Below are 19394 nucleotides of genomic sequence, written 5' to 3'. Positions count from 1 at the left end.
TTTTTGTTTTTAATGCTTTTGCTTAACAATCGGCCCTTTTTTTTCTCTCTTTCTAATTTCCAGGTGATCCGTGTCTATATTGGCTCTTTTTGGTCTCACCCGCTGCTGATCCCCGACAACAGGAAGCTGTTTGAAGCAGAGGAGCAGGATTTATTTAAGGACATTCAATCTTTACCCAGAAACGCAGCACTTCGGAAACTCAACGACTTGATCAAGAGGGCCAGACTAGCTAAGGTGAGGCACGCCAGGAAAGGCTCCAGTGGAGATCTGCAACGTTTCCTCCCACAGCCTGTGACACTGAGCTGGATTAATGAGAACAGCGATGACGAGCCTGAATGTCAGCATCATGTACATGTGTTTCCTATTTGTTTTCCCCATCCCTCCCATGGCTGTTAACATTGACAGGCAGCACTTATCACTATGACAGAGCCAATAGGGCCAGACGAATTTCAATCTTCGGCTCTGAGTGAATTATCTTCCACTTCCTTTCCGAGCAGGAAGTCAGGTAGGAAGTTGTTTGAGGAAACGTAAAGGGTGTGGAAACACAGACTTATCAGGGTTTCCTGTTTGACAGCTGATGGGTGTTTTTGCGTGTCTCGAGGACATGAGGCGGAAAACGCGCATGTATCAGCACAGCAACCAAATATTATGGCTTCTTTTGGGATTTTTCTTTTTCTGTTGCTATTTAACTATTATAAACATTTTTACAGCTAATTTCCCAACCCTCACACAAAAGTTTGTGTGATTATTAAAAACAAACCTGAAAGATTTAGTGGATGACTAATCTACTGTGTGGAATGTTGAGTTTAAGAACAAACTGTGATTCCAAAAAAAAAAGAATGGTTCAACACAAAGGCTGGAAATAATAAACACAGCTGAGAACATACCGAAGTCAAACACTTGATTTGTTCTTTCTGTTTGACTGTGTTAAGATCAAATATAAAGACAGTTAAGATGGCAAATCCCGTTCAGCTGCAGCTAGAGGGTTTATATCACATGTTAAAGGTATAGTGGAGGATGTTCTTTTTCTGGGTTGATATATACATATAAAAATAAGTGGTCCTCCTAATTTTCAATCATTCTATTTATCTGTTTAAGTAAGTCCGTCCTACGTGCTCGTCCCCATTTTCACTTAACGGTGGTGAGTCTGACATAGTGGAAAAATTGCAAAAAAATCATTTTTAAAAGTAAGCTTGTATGAGTGATGCAAACAGCGACTTTTAAACGGAGCTTGCATGAGGAGAAATGGGCTTGTGCTCGCGTTTAGTAGGCGTTTCCTCTCGGGAGCGGGTAAAGGGTTGTGCATGTGCATTATTATTTTTTTTTTTGTGTGGGGCAAGTCTTTTAAAAAATTCACAAAAATCCTCCACTGTACATTTAAATACAATTGGGACACAACTGGCTACTTCTATGCCAGCTGATTTTAGATGAATATTAAAACAGAATTTATGTTATAGCTCATAGTATACATACCGTATAATAAAATAACATCCAAAAGTTTATCTTTAGTGTTTTGTTTCTGTTGATTCTGGTGATTGTGGATTTTCAGCTCAATTGGACTTAAAAATGTTAACATTACACACACACAAAAGAAGATTTTTTTTATCAACAGAAGGTTTTAACAGAGAGATGTACCTAAAAGTAGTGGAAAGTTAGTTGGAAGGAAAAACTTGATCAAGAGGGTGGCTATTTAACAAGGATGATGACAGAAAAGACTGTCGTGTTGCTCATAGTTCTAGTCTGTTTCTGATCAGTCTTTTCTGATTGAAGTCAATATTTTCTTTCCTTTGGAAATCATGGCCCCAGAGTCTGAGGGAAGGGTGCTGAGGTAGATGATCCTTGTTGATTGTGGTCAAATGTGAAGCCAGTGTAGTTGTCTGAAAGTTTAGACTACATCCTGTTAACAAGATGGATGGAATGCTGAATCCATCTCTGGCAAACATGGTCAGAGGACAACCTGGTTTATAGAGCATTGTGTCACAGTGCTTCACTGGCCAACATGAGCTTTCTTTGAACCTTGGCTGAGACGTTCTCTATAAATCAGATGATTGTTGCTAAGAGATAACTGACTGCTTTACATGACCTTTCTTTCTCCATCCACAGGTTCATGCCTACATCATAAGTTCTCTGAAGAAAGAGATGCCTACTGTGTTTGGGAAGGACAACAAGAAGAAGGAGCTGATCGCCAGTCTGGGAGACATTTACAAGCGGATCGAGAGGGAACATCAGATTTCACCTGGAGATTTCCCTAACCTGAAGAAGATGCAGGTAAACTCAGTAATCTAGTATATCAAAGTCGTGGTGGAGCTTAGGTCAAATCATTGTTCATCATATCGTTCTTGTTTTCCAGGATCAGCTCCAAGCTCAGGATCTCACCAAGTTCCAGCCTCTCAAACACAAACTTCTGGAGGCTGTCGACGACATGCTGGCTAATGACATTGCTAGCTTGATGGTGTTGGTGCGCCAAGAGGAAACCCAAAAGCCCAACCAAGTGGTGAAGGGCGGCGCATTCGACGGCACTCTGAATGGTCCGTTTGGGCACGGATACGGAGAGGGAGCCGGCGAAGGCATCGATGAAGCAGAGTGGGTGGTCGCCCGCGACAAACCTGCGTACGATGAGATTTTCTACACCCTCTCTCCTGTCAATGGAAAGGTGACCGGGGCCAATGCAAAGAAGGAGATGGTGAAGTCAAAACTGCCCAACACAGTGCTGGGAAAGATCTGGAAGCTGGCAGATATCGACAAGGACGGCATGCTGGATGACGAGGAGTTTGCTTTGGCCAATCACCTGATTAAGGTGAAGCTGGAGGGACATGAGCTGCCCTCAGAGCTGCCTGCACACCTGGTGCCTCCATCCAAGAGGAAAATGCCTGAATAAATGGTAGATTAGATCCATGCCTGGAGAAAACTGTAAATGGAGGACTTCAACATACAAATGTCCCAAACAAAAAAGGAAATCCATGATGTCATCCAGTCCTGTTGTTTCTGTGATTTCATCGTCTTAATTCAAAGCAATACAAGCCCCATCAAAATAAAACCCAATGAATAAATAATTAACCTTGGATTAAGGAAAATACAGCATCTGTGCTTTTTCCTCTCATTAACAAACTGAATTTTGGTGTTTTACACACATTGTTTGTTGTTCCATATTTTTAGTTCTCCAGGTGATGGTGATTGCCTGTTTTTTTTTTTCAGGCCAACATAAATACTTCAAGATTCCCTGGAAGGCAGAAAAATCCATAAGCAACACTGAATGAATCAAATTCTGTTTTTTATTGCTCCAATTAGCTGAAGCCCTTGGCTCAACATTTACATTTAATTATAAGAATATAGACCAATTCACTAGTTTTTTGTTTTGATTATGAAATTGTTTTGAATCTCTAACATGCTCTGATACTGTGACGATATTAACAATCCAGTATGTTTTGTCTGGATGGAGACTATAAATGTTGATCTTACAGATACTTGTCATTTCTCTAGACTTGTCTTGGCTATTGTATGTACTCATTATTGATGTATGTACTCACTATTTGAGCTTGTGTATTAGTGTTAACATTTCTATCCAGTAATCATCTCGCATTCCACAGAGTGTTAAACCTTTAGCGTTTTTTTTAAAACAACAGTCCAATAACAGCCTGAATGAGAAAGTATTCACTAAATATTTTGTTCAAACAGTTGTTTATGCTGATAAACTTTACATTATTTCATGTGTTAAACTTTATTAGAATGGTTCTAACATCTTACTTTAGCATTAGCAATGTTTAAAGTTTATCTTTTTCTGATCGGTCAATAAGGAGATGAAACGCTTCGATCTGATTCCAGAATAGATGGAAATCCTCACAGGTTGTGTTGGGAATAAAATGGGGTTGCATAGTAACTGAAGTTTATTATTACATTTTCTTTCATTTATATTTCTCTACTTCCATCATGAAGTTTATCATTAGTTATTTTATTCTAGGTAAAGAAATGTTCGCCTTAGTAGAGTGAAGGCAGTAAAAGAAAAAAATCTGTTTCTATTCATATTTTGATTTAAATATAACGTTCTAAATGATTTATAGCAGTTTAACAGCTAATGCATACAACTTCATAGGGTAAGTCAAACCTGTTTTAAATTGCTGACCAGCTTTCTGCAGGTTTCCATTGGTATTTTAATGCTAGTGAGGAGCTCCAAGCCTTTTAATTCACAAGGCTCTTTTCTTATCGCCCTAATTTCTGACTTTATTCACAGATTCTTACTGAAATTAAGGTTAGTCAACAAGCTGATGATAATATATGATGAGTTAAACCTTACTATCCCTGCACAGATGTGGAAAGCTATTTGGGATGAACTGTATGAAAGTTTAAGAGCAGAGACCCCACTGGCTCCAAGCTTGTTTTTTTATTCTGACATGATCATGCTGCCCCAGAATAAAAGTTTCTTTCTTACTGGGAAGTTTTTGCAACAATAAATATATAAATACTCAAATTACATTAGTTTGTTATTTTTACTTTTTCCTCTCTCTGGTCTTTTCCCCAAATACATTGGTAAATGATTAACAGCATGCTGCACTTATTACCTCGCTGCATTTCACCAGATTTCTCGGTTCTATTGAAAGTGTGAAAGATGTTTGTGGAATGAGGATTGCAAAACCTTTCGCTGGTTAGTGGATTTCACACGTTCACGGATTGCAGCGTAACCGTAGTGACAAAGTTTGTGTTTCAGGGTGTTTCTGTCTCCGATGGTGATGCACTGGTTCATTGTGTACTTCACTGCTTTTCTGTCCTCAGAAAAAAAGTTGAAAAACTAAAATAAATATGTTAAAAATGCTAATGCTGTGATTTATTTTAAATTCAGTACAATTATAAACATACTTTTTGAACAGATTTGATGTTGAAATTATGCTAAAAAAACTCAACAAGGAAATGTCACATCCCAGGAGGAGATAATAGTCTATAAATGGATTTAAACATTATAGGATTTTTGGATTAAGAATTTGAGTTTGAAGTTGGAAAATCCAAAGAGATATTTATCAATATGACTCTATAAGACTGGAATTTGAATTGAAAAAAAACTAAATAAAAATTCAAATTCTTCCCTTCATCTAATATTAAACATGGCTGCCAGTAATTCAAACAGTTTAAGTTGGAGGAAAAAATAAGTTATTTTACTACAGTTTATATCACATTAAGTTAATAAGACATATAATAGTTATGTCCAGCCTCTTGTCTGAGGGTTAGAAAACTTCAGGAAAGACTTTGGCTACTATTGCTAATGGTAGTTAACATCTTCTCTTTTAGCAAATACCAACATTTTTTCTTGCTGCAACTCAAATATTTGCTTTGTTCCCATGTTAATTTAAATCTAATTTTATCCTTTATTTAACCAGGGGTTCCCACTGAGATTCAGAATCTCTTACTAAAGAGAACTGGCCACTGTAGCAGCCATAAAATGAATTATTAATCACAAATCAACCAGAGCAGCACAGTTGAAAATCAAAATGTTTTGTGCTTGTTGTTATGATCCTGAGGACTGTTACCAATATAAGCTAATAAAATGTATCTGTATTACAAATAGAGGTTATTAGGTATTATATGCACCATTATTAATTGGCTTGTAAAAAGATATAAACTGGAAATGAACAATATATTCCTTCAACTATTCTATGCCAGGAGAAGCCATGTTGTATCCTAACAGTGGTTTAGCAGCACTTTTCATTTATTTATCTGTTTTATTTTTTCAACTTAGAATTCTTAAATTCTGATATCAGATAAAATAAATATACTATAAAATATGAAATATGATAAAAATACTGAAAAGGGAACAGAGTTTAATATTTACATTTATACCACTTATCTTGTTTTATAGATGCACCCTCAAAGAAGTTTCTAGAATTTCCTTCTTTCTTCTGCGGAATATTGCAAAAATTAGAAATATCCTGTCCAGGGGTGATGCTGAGAAACTAGTCCATTTATTTGTAACTTCAAGGCTGGACTATTGTAATTCTTTACTATCAGGAAGTCCACAAACTGTAGTTAAAAGCCTTCAGCTGATCCAAAATGCTGCAGCCAGAGTTCTGATGAAAATTTAAAATAGAGATCATATCTCTCCTATCCTGGCTTCTCTTCATTGGCTTCCTGTTAAATCCAGAATAGAATTTAAAATCCTCCTTCTCACATATAAAGCCTTAAATGGCCAAGCTCCATCTTATATCAGAGATCTGATTAGAATTTCTAAAAGTAGAATGGGAGGCAGATCTTTTAGGTATCAGGCTCCTCTCCTGTGGAACCAACTACCAGTTTAAGCCCATGAGGCAGACACTCTGTCTACTTTCAAGGGTAGGCTTAAAACTTTCCTTTTTGATAAAGCTTATAGTTAGAGTGGCTCAGGTTATCCTGATCTATCTCTATAGTTATGCTGCTATAGGCTTAGACTGCTGGAGAACATAGGGACCCCCATTTCATCATTTTGCTTCATTCTATCTCCATTCCTCCACTCTGCAGAATCTATTAGTTTAATGTCTAACGTTCTGCTCTCTCTGCCTTTTCTCATAGTAGCTTCACCTCATCTGTTCCTGTTTGGCTGTGACGCCATCCTGGAGAGAAATATCATCTGTGCTGCTGCCATCAACACCTTTGTTTATAGATGTTGGAGCTCGGCCTGTTTTACCAGTGGAGTCCTGTTTCTCTGACTGTGACTTGCTGGATGTGCTCTCTTCATCCTCTGACATGAGAGCTGGCCCAGAGCTCGTCTGCCTGGCTGTATGTTCCCTTGACGGGGCCGCCTTTTACAACTGCTATTTGTACCTCCTTGAACCCCAGTCAGCCTGGGTCTGCTGGAGGGTTCTTCCTGTTAAAAGGGAGTTTTTCCTCTCCACTGTCGCTACAAGCATGCTTTGTGTGAGAGATTGCATCCGAGTCAATGAGTCGATGCAATTAACTGGTTTTCCTTAGATAGAAACTTTGAATCAATATGACTGGATGATCTGGTGAACTGTAAAATGCCTTGAGATGACGTGTTGTGAATTGGCGCTATAGAAATAAACTGAATTGAAGTGAATTTGTTTTCTTGTATAATACATTAAGCTGAACTATGTTGCACGAAGGTGAAGACAATAGTGTTTTTTAAGTTGACCCAGGGAAAAATAATTTAACCTGACAAAAGCCAGATGCATGTCTCGAGACATGCATCTGGCTGTTGTCAGGTTAAAAATAATTACCATTGGAATTAAAATATTTCAACCGTCATTTAAGGGACAAACTTTAAATTACTTAAAATTTTTGTTCAACCCTGACTTTGAAAGATAGGGTGCAAAATCTAGTAGAGAAAAGGAATTCAAATTCCTTCAGACATATTTTCTTCCCCTCTTGGGGCTCCTTATCTTTTTTGGGGGGGTTAGGGAGGATTTCATTCTACAGTGTGTAACAGTGAACACAAGATAAGTTAGTTATTACTTCTTTGCAAAGCTTTAGTAAAAATGAGTTTGTGAGAAAGGAGATTCCAACTTTGGCCATGACTTTAGGACAGGAAACAGAGCGTGTGATTTCAGCCTGAAGCAACAAACATTTTTGTATCATCCAGGGACTTCTTAACGTATGCATGTTTATGTGGCAGGGGGCCAGAGGATCTCTATGGACTGGGACTTGCAGGCCCTGTAAACCTTTAACACAATCACACACAGACACACTGGCCACACACAACAAAATGCAGCAAACAAGTCACTCAAAGAACGGGCCGTTATTGTCCACTACTTCCTGTCATGCTTTCTCCCATGAACGTATGCATCCTCCATTCAGAAACCCTGTCAAAAAGGTTTTTAATGGATTAGTGCATTTTTGTAAGATTGATATATGTATTTATAAAAATCTATACTGTATAAAACATTTTCCCATGTCGTATCTTAATATTAATGACATTAACTGTATCTTTTTGTTTTGCTGCCATGCATCCGCACATCCTGATCTGCCATTGTTGAAAAATTGTTCCAAGATAACAAAGTAGATTTAATTTAGGAATCAAGGGGAAAACATTTTCAACTATTTCAAGTATGTTTTTTTTTATCTTTCCTGTAAGGTGAGCCAATCTACAGCAGAATGTTTTTTTTTTAATCACTGAGAAACAGATGAGCTGTGAGAGGCCAAAGCTTTCTAAGTCAGTGACAGATGAATTTCGTCTGATCGGTTCTGTTATTCTAGATGAAAAACACCTATAAAATTCTTCCCTATTTATCAGTGGCAATAAAAGAGGAACATCAGACAACAGGAATGTTTAAACAAGTGTGTGCATGTGTGTTAGTGAAGTAAATGTGTGTGAATGTTGAATGTAGTTGTTGAAGAAACACACTTGGGGAAACCATATATTGAAACAAATCTGGATCAGGAATTTGCAGAAAACTGGGTGGAGAAAAGTATGACTATCACATCTCTTCCTAATATATGCTGGGTAGAAAGAAACACACTCCTGCTGCAGCAACTATTGCGTAATAACATGCAATGCGTTACTTTTAGACTTCTTTTTTACATTTTCTCACACTGAATACCAAAAACTCTATTTTATTTGATCGCCAATTAAGAACTGATGTCTGTCTGTGAATAGATTTTTAAAACTTCCATTAAGTCATGAAAAAATATCCTAAGCTTTGAGCATTTCACTCAAAGTTCTTTTTGAAGTTCTTTATGTCCCATAGTAAACATATAAAAGATGGTACTGTATGAGAATAATACAACTTTTTTGTCAACATGCATGTGATGCATGCAGAAAACTGACATCTCATACTGGTAGAGTCATAGAGTGGAGATATTTTTCTTGAGCAGGGACAGGAGTGTGGATCAGAGTTGATGGTAAGAGCATAATATAGAGGAAGAAAGCCTATGGGAGGTCCACTAAGGACACCGACTGTGCCAAAGATTTATCTTGAATCAGATGAACATATAGCCAAAGCTATAAAGTTTATAGATAGAAGCATTGGCTTTTGTTAGAATGGTAAACTTGAGAACTAAACCCTATTGTTGATGTAGACCTTAAACATTCACTAAAAGACATACAGCAGGTGAAGGTGGTGCATAGTGTTTGTTAACTCAGTTTTATTTTAAGGTATCACTGTAAAGTAAGCAGAAACAACAACAAAAAAATGCGGATTTATACATTCATTATTTTGTTTGAAGATCCACTATTGGTGGTGATTTATAAAAACCTGATATAATACATCACTGTTTGGGATGTAAAGAGAAAAAAATAAGGAAAGGTAGAAAGGGAGAGCATATCTTTACAAAAAGGAGAGCATATCTTTAAAAATCTTATTACATAACATATCTTACATATCTTACATAGCATATCTTATTACATAAATATAATAAGAAATGGCAAATGCACTAAAAGGCTGGTTTATTTATAAAAACCCACACACCTTATTTTCTTAAAAGACTCACACCTTAAGTTATCTAATTTTGCAGTCTAGCCTGAATCTTCTTCAGCTTAAAAGTGAACACCAATTTACCTCTTATTGTGGAATCTTGGTTGATACCGATCACACCCTCTTTGAAACAGTGCAGGATGTCATACTGTATGGGGTGTGGGCACCCTCACATGCTCATTGCTGCCACCATCTGTAAGCCCCGCATCCTGACGCTATGCAAGCCCAGAATGCACCCCGTATCTCATTTTCTCTCTCTCCAGATATCTGGGATGTTTAGCAATAAATACAAAGCTGGCTGAAATTCTTTGCAGGCGTTGATGAAGAGCAGGATTAGAATGAGAGGATTACTCATTGCTTTTGCTATCTGAGCCATGTGTGTCATCTTGAGACTGAGCAGTTTTGGCTCATTATCCATGCATGTTATGCGTTGGATGATTCTCACTATGCTAACAGCGTCTGTCAAACTAAGAAATAAAACAGTTGGAGATATCTGATGCAGAAGTGATTGCTCATCAAAAAAAGAAAAAAGTTTATCTTGATTTTTCAAATCAACATGCATGCTTGAATGGGAGTTTATCTATTTATGCTGAACTATTTTTAAGGATGAACTCTTGTCTATCTTGCAGTCAGTAAGCCTGGAGAGGCCAGAACTTATTTTTATCTGCTGCCTTTGATCTATAAAAATTTACATTTACTGCTGCTATTTACCCTCCACCATGTTTACCCCTCTTGTGACTTATCAGAATTGTAACCATGTAAGGAGGCTGCTTGCTAAGCATAGCCTTTCTAATTATAGCCTAAAAGTGTGAAAAAAGACCCTTGAACAAAATAGTTCAACTAAATTCTGGTGGTAATTCTGTTTTAATCCATTAAGGGCATTTGATCCATCTTCAGAATTTGTTCTGAGGCTTTTTCAACCATTTTTACAAGGTGAGTGTTTATTTTCTGTGTGATATTCGAAGTAAAATGAAGATCATTATTGACTTCAGAAAAAATCGGCCTTAACGCTCATCAACAGCTCAGCTGTAGAGGTGGTCAGCAGCACCATATTCCTGGGGGTGCACATCACAGACACCTTCACCTGGACTGTAAACACCACCTTACTGCACAAAAGCGCATTTATTTCCTGCAGAGGATGAGGAGAGCCCACCTGCCTCCACCCATCCTCACTGCCTTCTTCAGAAGCACCATAGAGAGCGTTCTGATCAGCTGTCCCAATGTGTGGTGAGGAGACTGCAGCTCCTAAGACTGGAAGAAGGTGAGAACAGTGGTGAGAACTGAGGAGATGATCATCTTGGTTCCTCTTCCCTTAATCAAAGACATTTCATCCCAGCGCTGCGTGTCCCAAGCCCGTAACATTATCAATGACCCCTTACACCCCCACCATGACTGTTCTCCCTGCTGACCTCTGGGAAGAGACTTCACAGCATTCAATGCAGGTCCAGCAGATTCCGAAACAGCTTCTTCCGCACTACCATCAGATTGCTGAATTGTTCAGAAAACTCTTAATCTGTAAATGATAAAGCTAAATGATTGTACCACTGACTGAGGGGAGCATAAATCAATGTAACAGCCATGGAGGCTATGGTAATTCTGGAGGAGCTGCAGATTTTTCACAATTCAGGTGGATCAATTTATATCCAGATAACAAATCAGTGGAGCTAAAAATCTGCTTTTTCATGGGAGAGTTGCATGAACAAGATTGTAGAAAGTTGATGGAAAAAAGAAAGGAGCTAAATTCCGGTATATACTGAGAGTGAATCTATAACAGGCTGCTAAAAGCATGAGATTATGTTAGAGATTCATCCTCTCATAGATGAATGACTCTCAACCCTTGGCCAGAGATACAAGGAAATTAGATTTAATACAATTAAATAATAGCATGTCAGAACATCCCAAGAGTTCAAAATGTGATAGTAGGTATCTGAATTTCCTTCCACCTCACTATGTTGCTGTTATTGGTTTAAATTGCATGCAGTTATAAACTTTTACAGCTCATTGTATGTGACTTGCTAATTTTGAGTTTTTTTTTTGTATATTAAATCGGTGTGAAATTAGCCATTTCAAAATCATAAAAGGTCCATAATTGCAAAACGAGTAAGATTTGGAAAAAGCATTGCTTTAGCTGTGTCTCTTTAAGTTTTTGTCCTGTGGATAAAGCAGCGTCTGCACAAACCTTCACACAGCTTTAAAACAAATCCTCAGTCCTGGAAATCATTCCCTGAACCTCTTCCTGGCTTGAACACAGGTCATGGACCAGGTTAACATCCTGGAACTTGAACTTTGACTCTCCTTATGAATGCAATAAAAGAAAAAATGACTCTGCAGTCAGTTTTGTCTCAAAGCCTGTTTCTGTTTTCATCCTGTTTTATTTGCATTAGGCATGTTAAAAACACCTTATCTACATTGTAGAGATATAACAAATGAATGGAGATATATTTGGTTGAACATTTCTCATTCCTCTGAGCATTGTTGTCATTAGTTTCCTTTGCTGTCTCCTGAGTCCTGATACTTCATTTCCAGGAAGCTCCTCTCTAAAAATACCATTTGAAATGTCAAATTTCTGGATAAGACACAATACCATAAAGTATGTTTTTCTTCTTATGAATTCAACTTTAATTCTGCTTCTTATTGGTAGAAATCCTGGATTAGATGCAATCTGATTTACCTTGAGCTTAAGGAGTCTTACCTTATATTTTACACATTTTGGAATGCTTTCTGCTGTACATTAATCACCATCACAGTTACATAAGACTATTTCAGGATGAGGAGGTTTCTGATATGTTATCTGGGAACATTATGTTGTTGGCCAGAACAGGCACCCGAAAGGCTCGGCTGTAGACAGAAGGACATCCCTTAAATTCTAACTCATGCACAAATTATTTACTATAAATTACAAACTTAAACTTTTTTTTCCTGACGATACAGTTTGCAGATGATGTGCTGGTATCATCGCATTGACTTCAAAACAATGGTTTTGCCTCCAAAAAAAAAAAAAAACATCTGTTAAATCATCACTAAGGAAGTTCAGCAGGTATCAGTTTAGTCTACAAAGGAGGATTCAAGTAAGGTATAAGGGAGCCACCAGTGCAGAGCTTGCTTGGGACCAACAGCTGCTCTATAAATTGTAGGTATTCAACCTGCATTTACAGTTGCAGTCAAAAATAATCAAGTTACTATCACTTCTCTTCTCCTGTTCATTTTGAGAGCTGATTTTTATTTACTTACTTTTAAAAGTATTCCCTCTAGCAGAGAACAAATATTTTGTAGAGAGAATTCCCTTTGCCTATTGATGTCTTCTTTATCCTGGAAGTTGCCCAGATTCCCCAGATTACACAGTGCTCTCCATAGCTTTCATAGTGCTGTTTCTCCAAGACGACCAGCCTGCTGGGAGGAAAAAATGCACCGCTGCTACACAAATAGTCATGAAGACAAAATAAGACACTCATATGCCAGACCTCTTTAAATCAAGCTTCTAACATCTCTTCAAAGACAAACAAAAGAAGTAAACCTAAGACTGATAGATTTAGAACAAAGACACTCACTGGACGCAAGGAATTCAGTTTATAAAAGTCACAAACAAATCTGACATTTCACAAGAAATGTTACACATGATATAATTTTTTATTACCAGAAGAGGGCATCATAAGCGCTATGAAGGATTTATGGGATTTGATTCAGCTCTCAGCTCTGCTCTCAGTCATTAACTTTTCAGAGGCCTTTCATCCAGAGCAAGTATGTGTCAACAGTGGTCAGGAACAACTTCCTTTGGACTCGCAGAGTTTAAGAAAATAGAAAGGAGATACTTACAAACACAAAAGCACTGAGCCAGAGGTACTTCATATGTTAGGAGAGAACATAATTAATGGCAGCAATGGCCCTGCCAGGGGGTTCATCCAGGAGAGAAACGTGGGTGTAAAGAAAATCTATGAGCCAATGAGCTCCAACTTACAGTGCTTTCTGATAGTATTTAGTCTCAATTGAAACTTTATGACCCTTTGCCTCATTGGGGTTTCAAACATAATGATATAACATTTTTATTTTCTTGTAAAAAAAATCAACAAGAATTGGGGGACACGATCATGAAGTGGTATGAAATTCATTTGATATTTTAAACTTTTTAACAAATAAAAAAAAAAAAAAAATTGGGTGTGCAAAAGTATTCAGCCCCCTGGGTTAATACTTTGTAATGCCACCTTTTGCTGCGATTACAGCTGCAAATTGCTTGGGTTATGCCTTGAGAAACTGAAACTTTTGCCCATTCTTCCTAACAAAACAACTCGAGCTCAGTGGGGTTGAATGGAGAGCGTTTTTAAACAGCAGTTTTCAGTTCTTTCCACAGATTCTCCATTGGATTCAGGTCTTGACTTTGACTTGGCCATTCTAACACCTGGTTATGTTTATTTTTGAACCATTCCATTGTAGATGTTGCTTTATGTTTTTGATCATTGTCTTATTGGAAGATAAATCTCTGTCCTAGTCTCAAGTCTTTTGGAGAGTTTAACTGTATTTTTCAGGTCCTGTATTTGCCTCCATGGATTGGATCATTCAGAGATCCTCAGTGAACATCTGGAGAGAGTTTGCTGCACTGAAAGTAAAGGGCGGATACATTTTGTACACCCCACTCTTCAGTTTTGTATTTGCTAAACTAGTTTAAAATATCCAATGCATTTCATTCCAGTTCGTGATTGTGTCCCACTTGTTAATTCTTCACAAAAAAAAATTATTTTTATATCTTTATATTTGAAGTCTGAAATGTGGCAAAAGATCAAAGAGCTCAAGGGGGCCAAATACTGTACACCAGATATTTGATTGTTTCTCATGTTCCTAACACTTTCCTCTCAATCTGCAGGTTTTCTAGATATTCCTAGAATTTCTAAAAGCTATCAGGCTTCTATCCTGTGAAACTAAATATCAGTTTTAGTCTTTGAGGCAGACACCATGTCTACTTTTAAGTGTAGACTTAAAACTACCATTTTAGATAAAGATTAAACTTAAAGTGGCTCTGGTTATCCTGAGCCACTATCTCCATCTATCTCTTTTTAACTAGAGTTATAAAGATAAATATCATCAACATGTTTCATTAGTTAATAGATATGGGCCTGTTGTTTAGTGTTTAGTGTAAGGCTCAGTTTTTAGTGGGACTATTTGCTCTCTTTCATTCCCATGTCATGAAGACTGGCTTAGAACTCAACTGCTTAACTGTTTATTTTCCCAGACCGAGTGCTAGTTTAATTTCTAACAATTTAATTACCAAACATAGAGAGCATATATGGATCAATGCTTCTACTGTATGATCCTTTCGTATTGCTGCTTCTGTCTTCTTGAACCCCAGTCAGCCTCTGCCATTTGCCGCTCACACTGAAACTCGTTCTGCTTGAGGTTTCTTTCTGTTAAATGGGATGTTTTTCTTTCCACTGTCACTGCATGCATGCTCTGTGTGAGGGATTGTTGTAGAGTCAAACGACAAAATGCAAGCAGATATCTACCATCTTCACATGCTCATCCAGGAGGCGTGAATCCTACAAAGAAAATCAGATGGTTTCCCTTAGTTGGAAAACGTAGAAATAAGAATCGTTGAATCAGTCTGACTCTATGATCTAATTTAGCTGTTTCTGTAAAGGGCTTTATGATGAGACATGTTGTAAATTAGCACTGTATAAATAAACTGTAGTTGACTGTCAATGGGATAAAAAGCAAGGTAGCCAACATGGCAGCAATAGCTTCTTCCTGGTCTTTGTGTGGTAGTAGGATTTTTTAAAACAGTGGGCCGAAGAGCAACGATACTTACAACACAAAGAGGCCCTTGAAACCGTCTGAAATATAATTTCCCTAGAGTAGTAAAAACCATACAACCAATGAAAAAAAAAATGTTTTATGCCTGAAAAGTAAAATTGGTTAATAGTTAGTAATCTTTATTTCTGTTTAATGTCCCAAAGAAGAGAGAAAAAAGAGAATGATTAATAAAGGATGTTAACAATGATTGACGAAAATAACTGCACAAACCTATAATGTACCTTACTTAAACTTTCATTTTGTTGCAGAATTTCTTTGTATGTACGGCATGAAAATACTTTGAATTAGCTACCATGAGCAACCTTTGCCTTTTTTATGTTTAAAATCATTGGATAGTTCTGAATGAGTTTTAGCCAAAAGTTATTAAAAGGTGCTTTTCATGACCTAAACAGTGAAATGTAGCTTTCAGCACCAAAGATTGCAGACTGGATAGGTGTTGCTTTTGGAGAAAAACTGAGATAATTAAAAAACGATGCAATGTAGTTGTAGAAAATAGCAGCAGAGTGACAATGATTGTGCAGTATGTCTTCCAGCAACCTAAGGCTAAAGCTGCATGACTAAAAAATATAGTTTAAACACCCTAATCTGATGATTTATCAAAAAGGAAAGCTTGAAACCGTGCCTGCAAAGTAGACAAAATTTCTTTCTCATGGATAAAAGTTGAGTAATTTGTAAGGTATAGACCATCCTCCTTTTACATGTTTAATCATCAATAGACCTGCAGTCTGGAAGCAAAGTAATTTGTTTACATTAGACCTCTAATATTTGATGAAGCTTGTTGATAAGTGGAGGCGTAAGAACTATCCTACTATTTATCAGAGGTTGGATTAGAAATAGAGGTGCTCTCTAATATGAAAAAAACTGAAGAGTAAAGAGTTAGAATATAAATTTCTACCAGATCTTAGCTCTGGTATGTAGAAGTTTAGCAATTAACTGGTTTTTACTGCCATCTAGCGGTCACTTTTGCATCACTTTTTGCATCTCCTACATACAGTCTCATCAACACTTTTTTATTTTTAATAGTTGAAAATGTTGATTTTGTTGAACATTAAAAGCAGTTTATGCTGCCGTACTTAAGAAAAGAGGAAAAGAGAAAGATTGTCACTTAGAAAGCAGCACATTAATGTATTGGTTCTTGTTGTCTGTGCTGAATGTTTTTTGTCAGCTTAATGTGGTTAACCAGTTTTCTATATGAGACACAACGTGCTAAGTTGCTGTCATCTCGCCAAAGCCACAGTCATCCTGCCTATAGGTAGGCTGACTAGGTTAAGGTTAAACATTCACTTATCTAAGTCAACTCTTATTGTAGGAAACTACAATCTTATGGCATAGTTATGCTGTTGTGCTATGTAATGCACAGACATTGTAATTTAGTATTCATAACTCTGCCCCAAACTATCCTCTTTTTTCCTGGACTTTTTTGGTTTCTGTACATATCACAGATCTCCTAGTTCAGAAAATTATTAAACTATTTAAAAAAAAAAAAAAAAAAACTTAGAAGCATGTTGTGGTGTTTTCACTTTATTTAAAGGTACAGTGTTTAATAATTACAGGGAGTTACTGACCTAAATGTACTATCTATATGCATATTATTTATGATCACATATAAACTTAAAGTCCCAATCTTTATCTTTGCCTTGGCTTAGAAATTGCTGTTTCTAATTACATTGTAGTGGGTTTGCATTTGTGGAGGCAGACATCTTTTGCACTACGGCAACACAGAGCTGACAAACTACACAGCTTTGATGAAATATCGGTTAAAACTGGTAAGACCCCAGGAAGAATAGCTACTGCTTTGACTCAGTAGCTAATGGGGATCTAAATAAATAAACAATAAACAAATAAACTAGTGACTATAGAGATCCACATTACCCTTGAATGGTACTGCGGCAAGTTAGGCCAATATAAAATTCTACACAGACTAATAAAATCCTATTAATAAAATTAAGCTACTACCGGCAAACACCTGGTTATTATGAAGATGACCAATGTTGTTGCTTTTTCTGGTTTGGGAAGAGAGCTGAGGAGCACAGCGGTAGCTCAGAGAAGCCTAATGAGAACAGCGCTGATGGCCACAGCTGGCCACAGCTGACCCGGGTTAAAGAGAGACTAACTTTGAGGATAAAAAATTAAAGGTGGACGATTGGATTGGTGGACGGGTGGAGAGCGGTCTGAAGGCAGGGTAGAGGGACTGCGGCTTACCACGAGAAGGACAGCGTGACATCAAAGGAGAGAACCAGGGAAACAGAAGAGGAAGAGGCGATGGCGGCCAAGGCTAGCATCTAACCGGTGAAGATAGAAAGATGACTACTGGGCATCAGAGGAATCTGTGGGAGAACTAAGCGGCAAAGCGGGATGAGAGAAACATCAGCTGGTCTGCATCTGTGCTGGAGGTAGGATACAAAACAGTCCTTCTAGGGCCAAATTTTATCCTTTGTCAAAATTATTTTTTCTGTCTTTCATTTTGATAAATAAAAGCTTGTCTAGGCCGCTTCCTTCTCTAAAGCAGTGGTCAATTCATGATACTTTTTCATATCCTAATTTCTATACTTGTCAGTGTACTTGAGACAACAGGTTTAAAGAATTTATGGTGATAATGCTGTGATCTAATGTAAAAAAAACCTCGCCATCACTTTTCAAGACAGGTAAAGCGGATGATGCGGAAACCATTTTGCATCATGTCACCCTCCATATTGTTGGAGGGGAGAGGCTGTGTATTGCAGTTCATGTCGCTGCAGTTTGTAGCCTGACCAATAAATGTTGCTGAAAATGACACACTGTAGCTTTAAAGACGACCACAGATATTTCAGTTAGTACTTAGGAGTTGCTGTTAATTTTTTTAATCAATTATAAACATCTTTGTTTTTCAAATATTAAACTGGTTAGCACACTTATTGTTGATATGAAGAATAGAACGAGGTTTAACTAGGACACGTGCATGTTCAGGAATTTTTGGTTGTCCTGTCTGACTCAGGGACAAACATGGCCTTCTGTGAGCTTCGGCCATCTCACCGACATTTAATGGAAAGATAAGCAGTTGAAACAGGATTTTTACAAATATTTATTCACATCCAGAAAGTTGGGACTTGGTTTCCTTCCTAAACAACCTTTAAGCATGTTAGAGATACTTCTTTAGGGTCATATTGTTGAATTATTTTTTATCGGAAGTAATAATCATCTCTTAAATTTTTTTTTTTTACTAGTCATAAGCATAAAAACGTTAAAATAGTGGGTAGAACATCAGGCTGTGTTTAATGAATCTAGAAATGTGTTTTCCTACTGAAGTAGCTGAAATGAACAAACGATGAAATGGAATTCAATTCATTTTTTTTTAAACAGTGTCCTGTCTGGCAATGTGATAATAAGAATAATTGTCTTGATGCAAAAAAGAGCTCAACAAATTTCACTTTCACATGAGGAGCAGTACGGCTATCGCCTTAGTGTTCCGCTTGTTTTATGCATATAAATTGCTTTATTATAATTATGCAGGGAGCTTTACAGATTACATGGACGCTGCAATGTAAGTAGAAGAGGAAAGGAAAAACGTGCTAAGATTTGCAGCCCGTTTCTCCTAACAGAGCTGCTGTAAATGAGTCAGCAATGTAGGATGACTTGCTCGCATATATTTTTTGCTCTCTGAACAAATTATCTATAAAATGGAGATCAGGGCTTCATGATGGGAACCCCAAAACGCTGACTCTAAGACCTTTTAAACTAAGAAATCGGGTGGTTTATTGTTCAGTTGGAGGCGCTATTAGTGTCGAACTGATATATTTAAATTTTTCTTCAACATTTCCACCTGGTCTATTTCCAAATTTCCACCATTCCCTCCAGCTGAACAACCTCACACTGTTTAATACTTCCATCCCTGCACTTCACAGTTGGGGTAATGTTCTTGATAGCTTCTTCCTTTTTCCTCCAGAGACTGAAAGGTAATCAAAATAGAACAACACTGTGATGGAATATAGACGTACTATCATAAAAGTGAGTGCAAATGGAAGCATGGAGGTTCACACATGGGTTAAAAATATATTTCATTTATTTATATGTAAGGACTAATTTACAACTTGCAAAAAAAGGAACAGTAATTACAAAATGCATATTAATGCATGCATACATACATACATACATACATGCATACATAGATACTTACATACTTACATACTTACATACATACATACATACATACATACATACATACATACA

The 19394-nt window shown here is 37.2% G+C and overlaps 1 protein-coding gene across 1 annotated transcript in view; it reads left to right on the top strand.

Annotated features, from left to right (window-relative positions):
• The window catches only part of LOC107097000 (EH domain-containing protein 3), a 21266-nt gene extending 18336 nt beyond the window's left edge, over positions 1-2930 (top strand). The window contains exons 6-8 of the mRNA XM_015393948.1: positions 64-234; positions 2104-2268; positions 2351-2930. Coding sequence (XP_015249434.1) covers positions 64-234; positions 2104-2268; positions 2351-2878 — 864 coding nt within the window. The 3' untranslated portion in view covers positions 2879-2930. The remainder of the gene's footprint in view (positions 1-63; positions 235-2103; positions 2269-2350) is intronic.
• Positions 2931-19394: the final 16464 nt, after the last annotated feature.

Source organism: Cyprinodon variegatus, unplaced genomic scaffold, assembly GCF_000732505.1.
Source record: "Cyprinodon variegatus isolate N-32 unplaced genomic scaffold, C_variegatus-1.0 Scaffold664, whole genome shotgun sequence".
Lineage (NCBI taxonomy): Eukaryota > Metazoa > Chordata > Actinopteri > Cyprinodontiformes > Cyprinodontidae > Cyprinodon > Cyprinodon variegatus.
The sequence above is the reverse complement of the archived record's forward strand: the minus strand, read 5'-3'. Positions and strand labels throughout refer to the sequence as shown.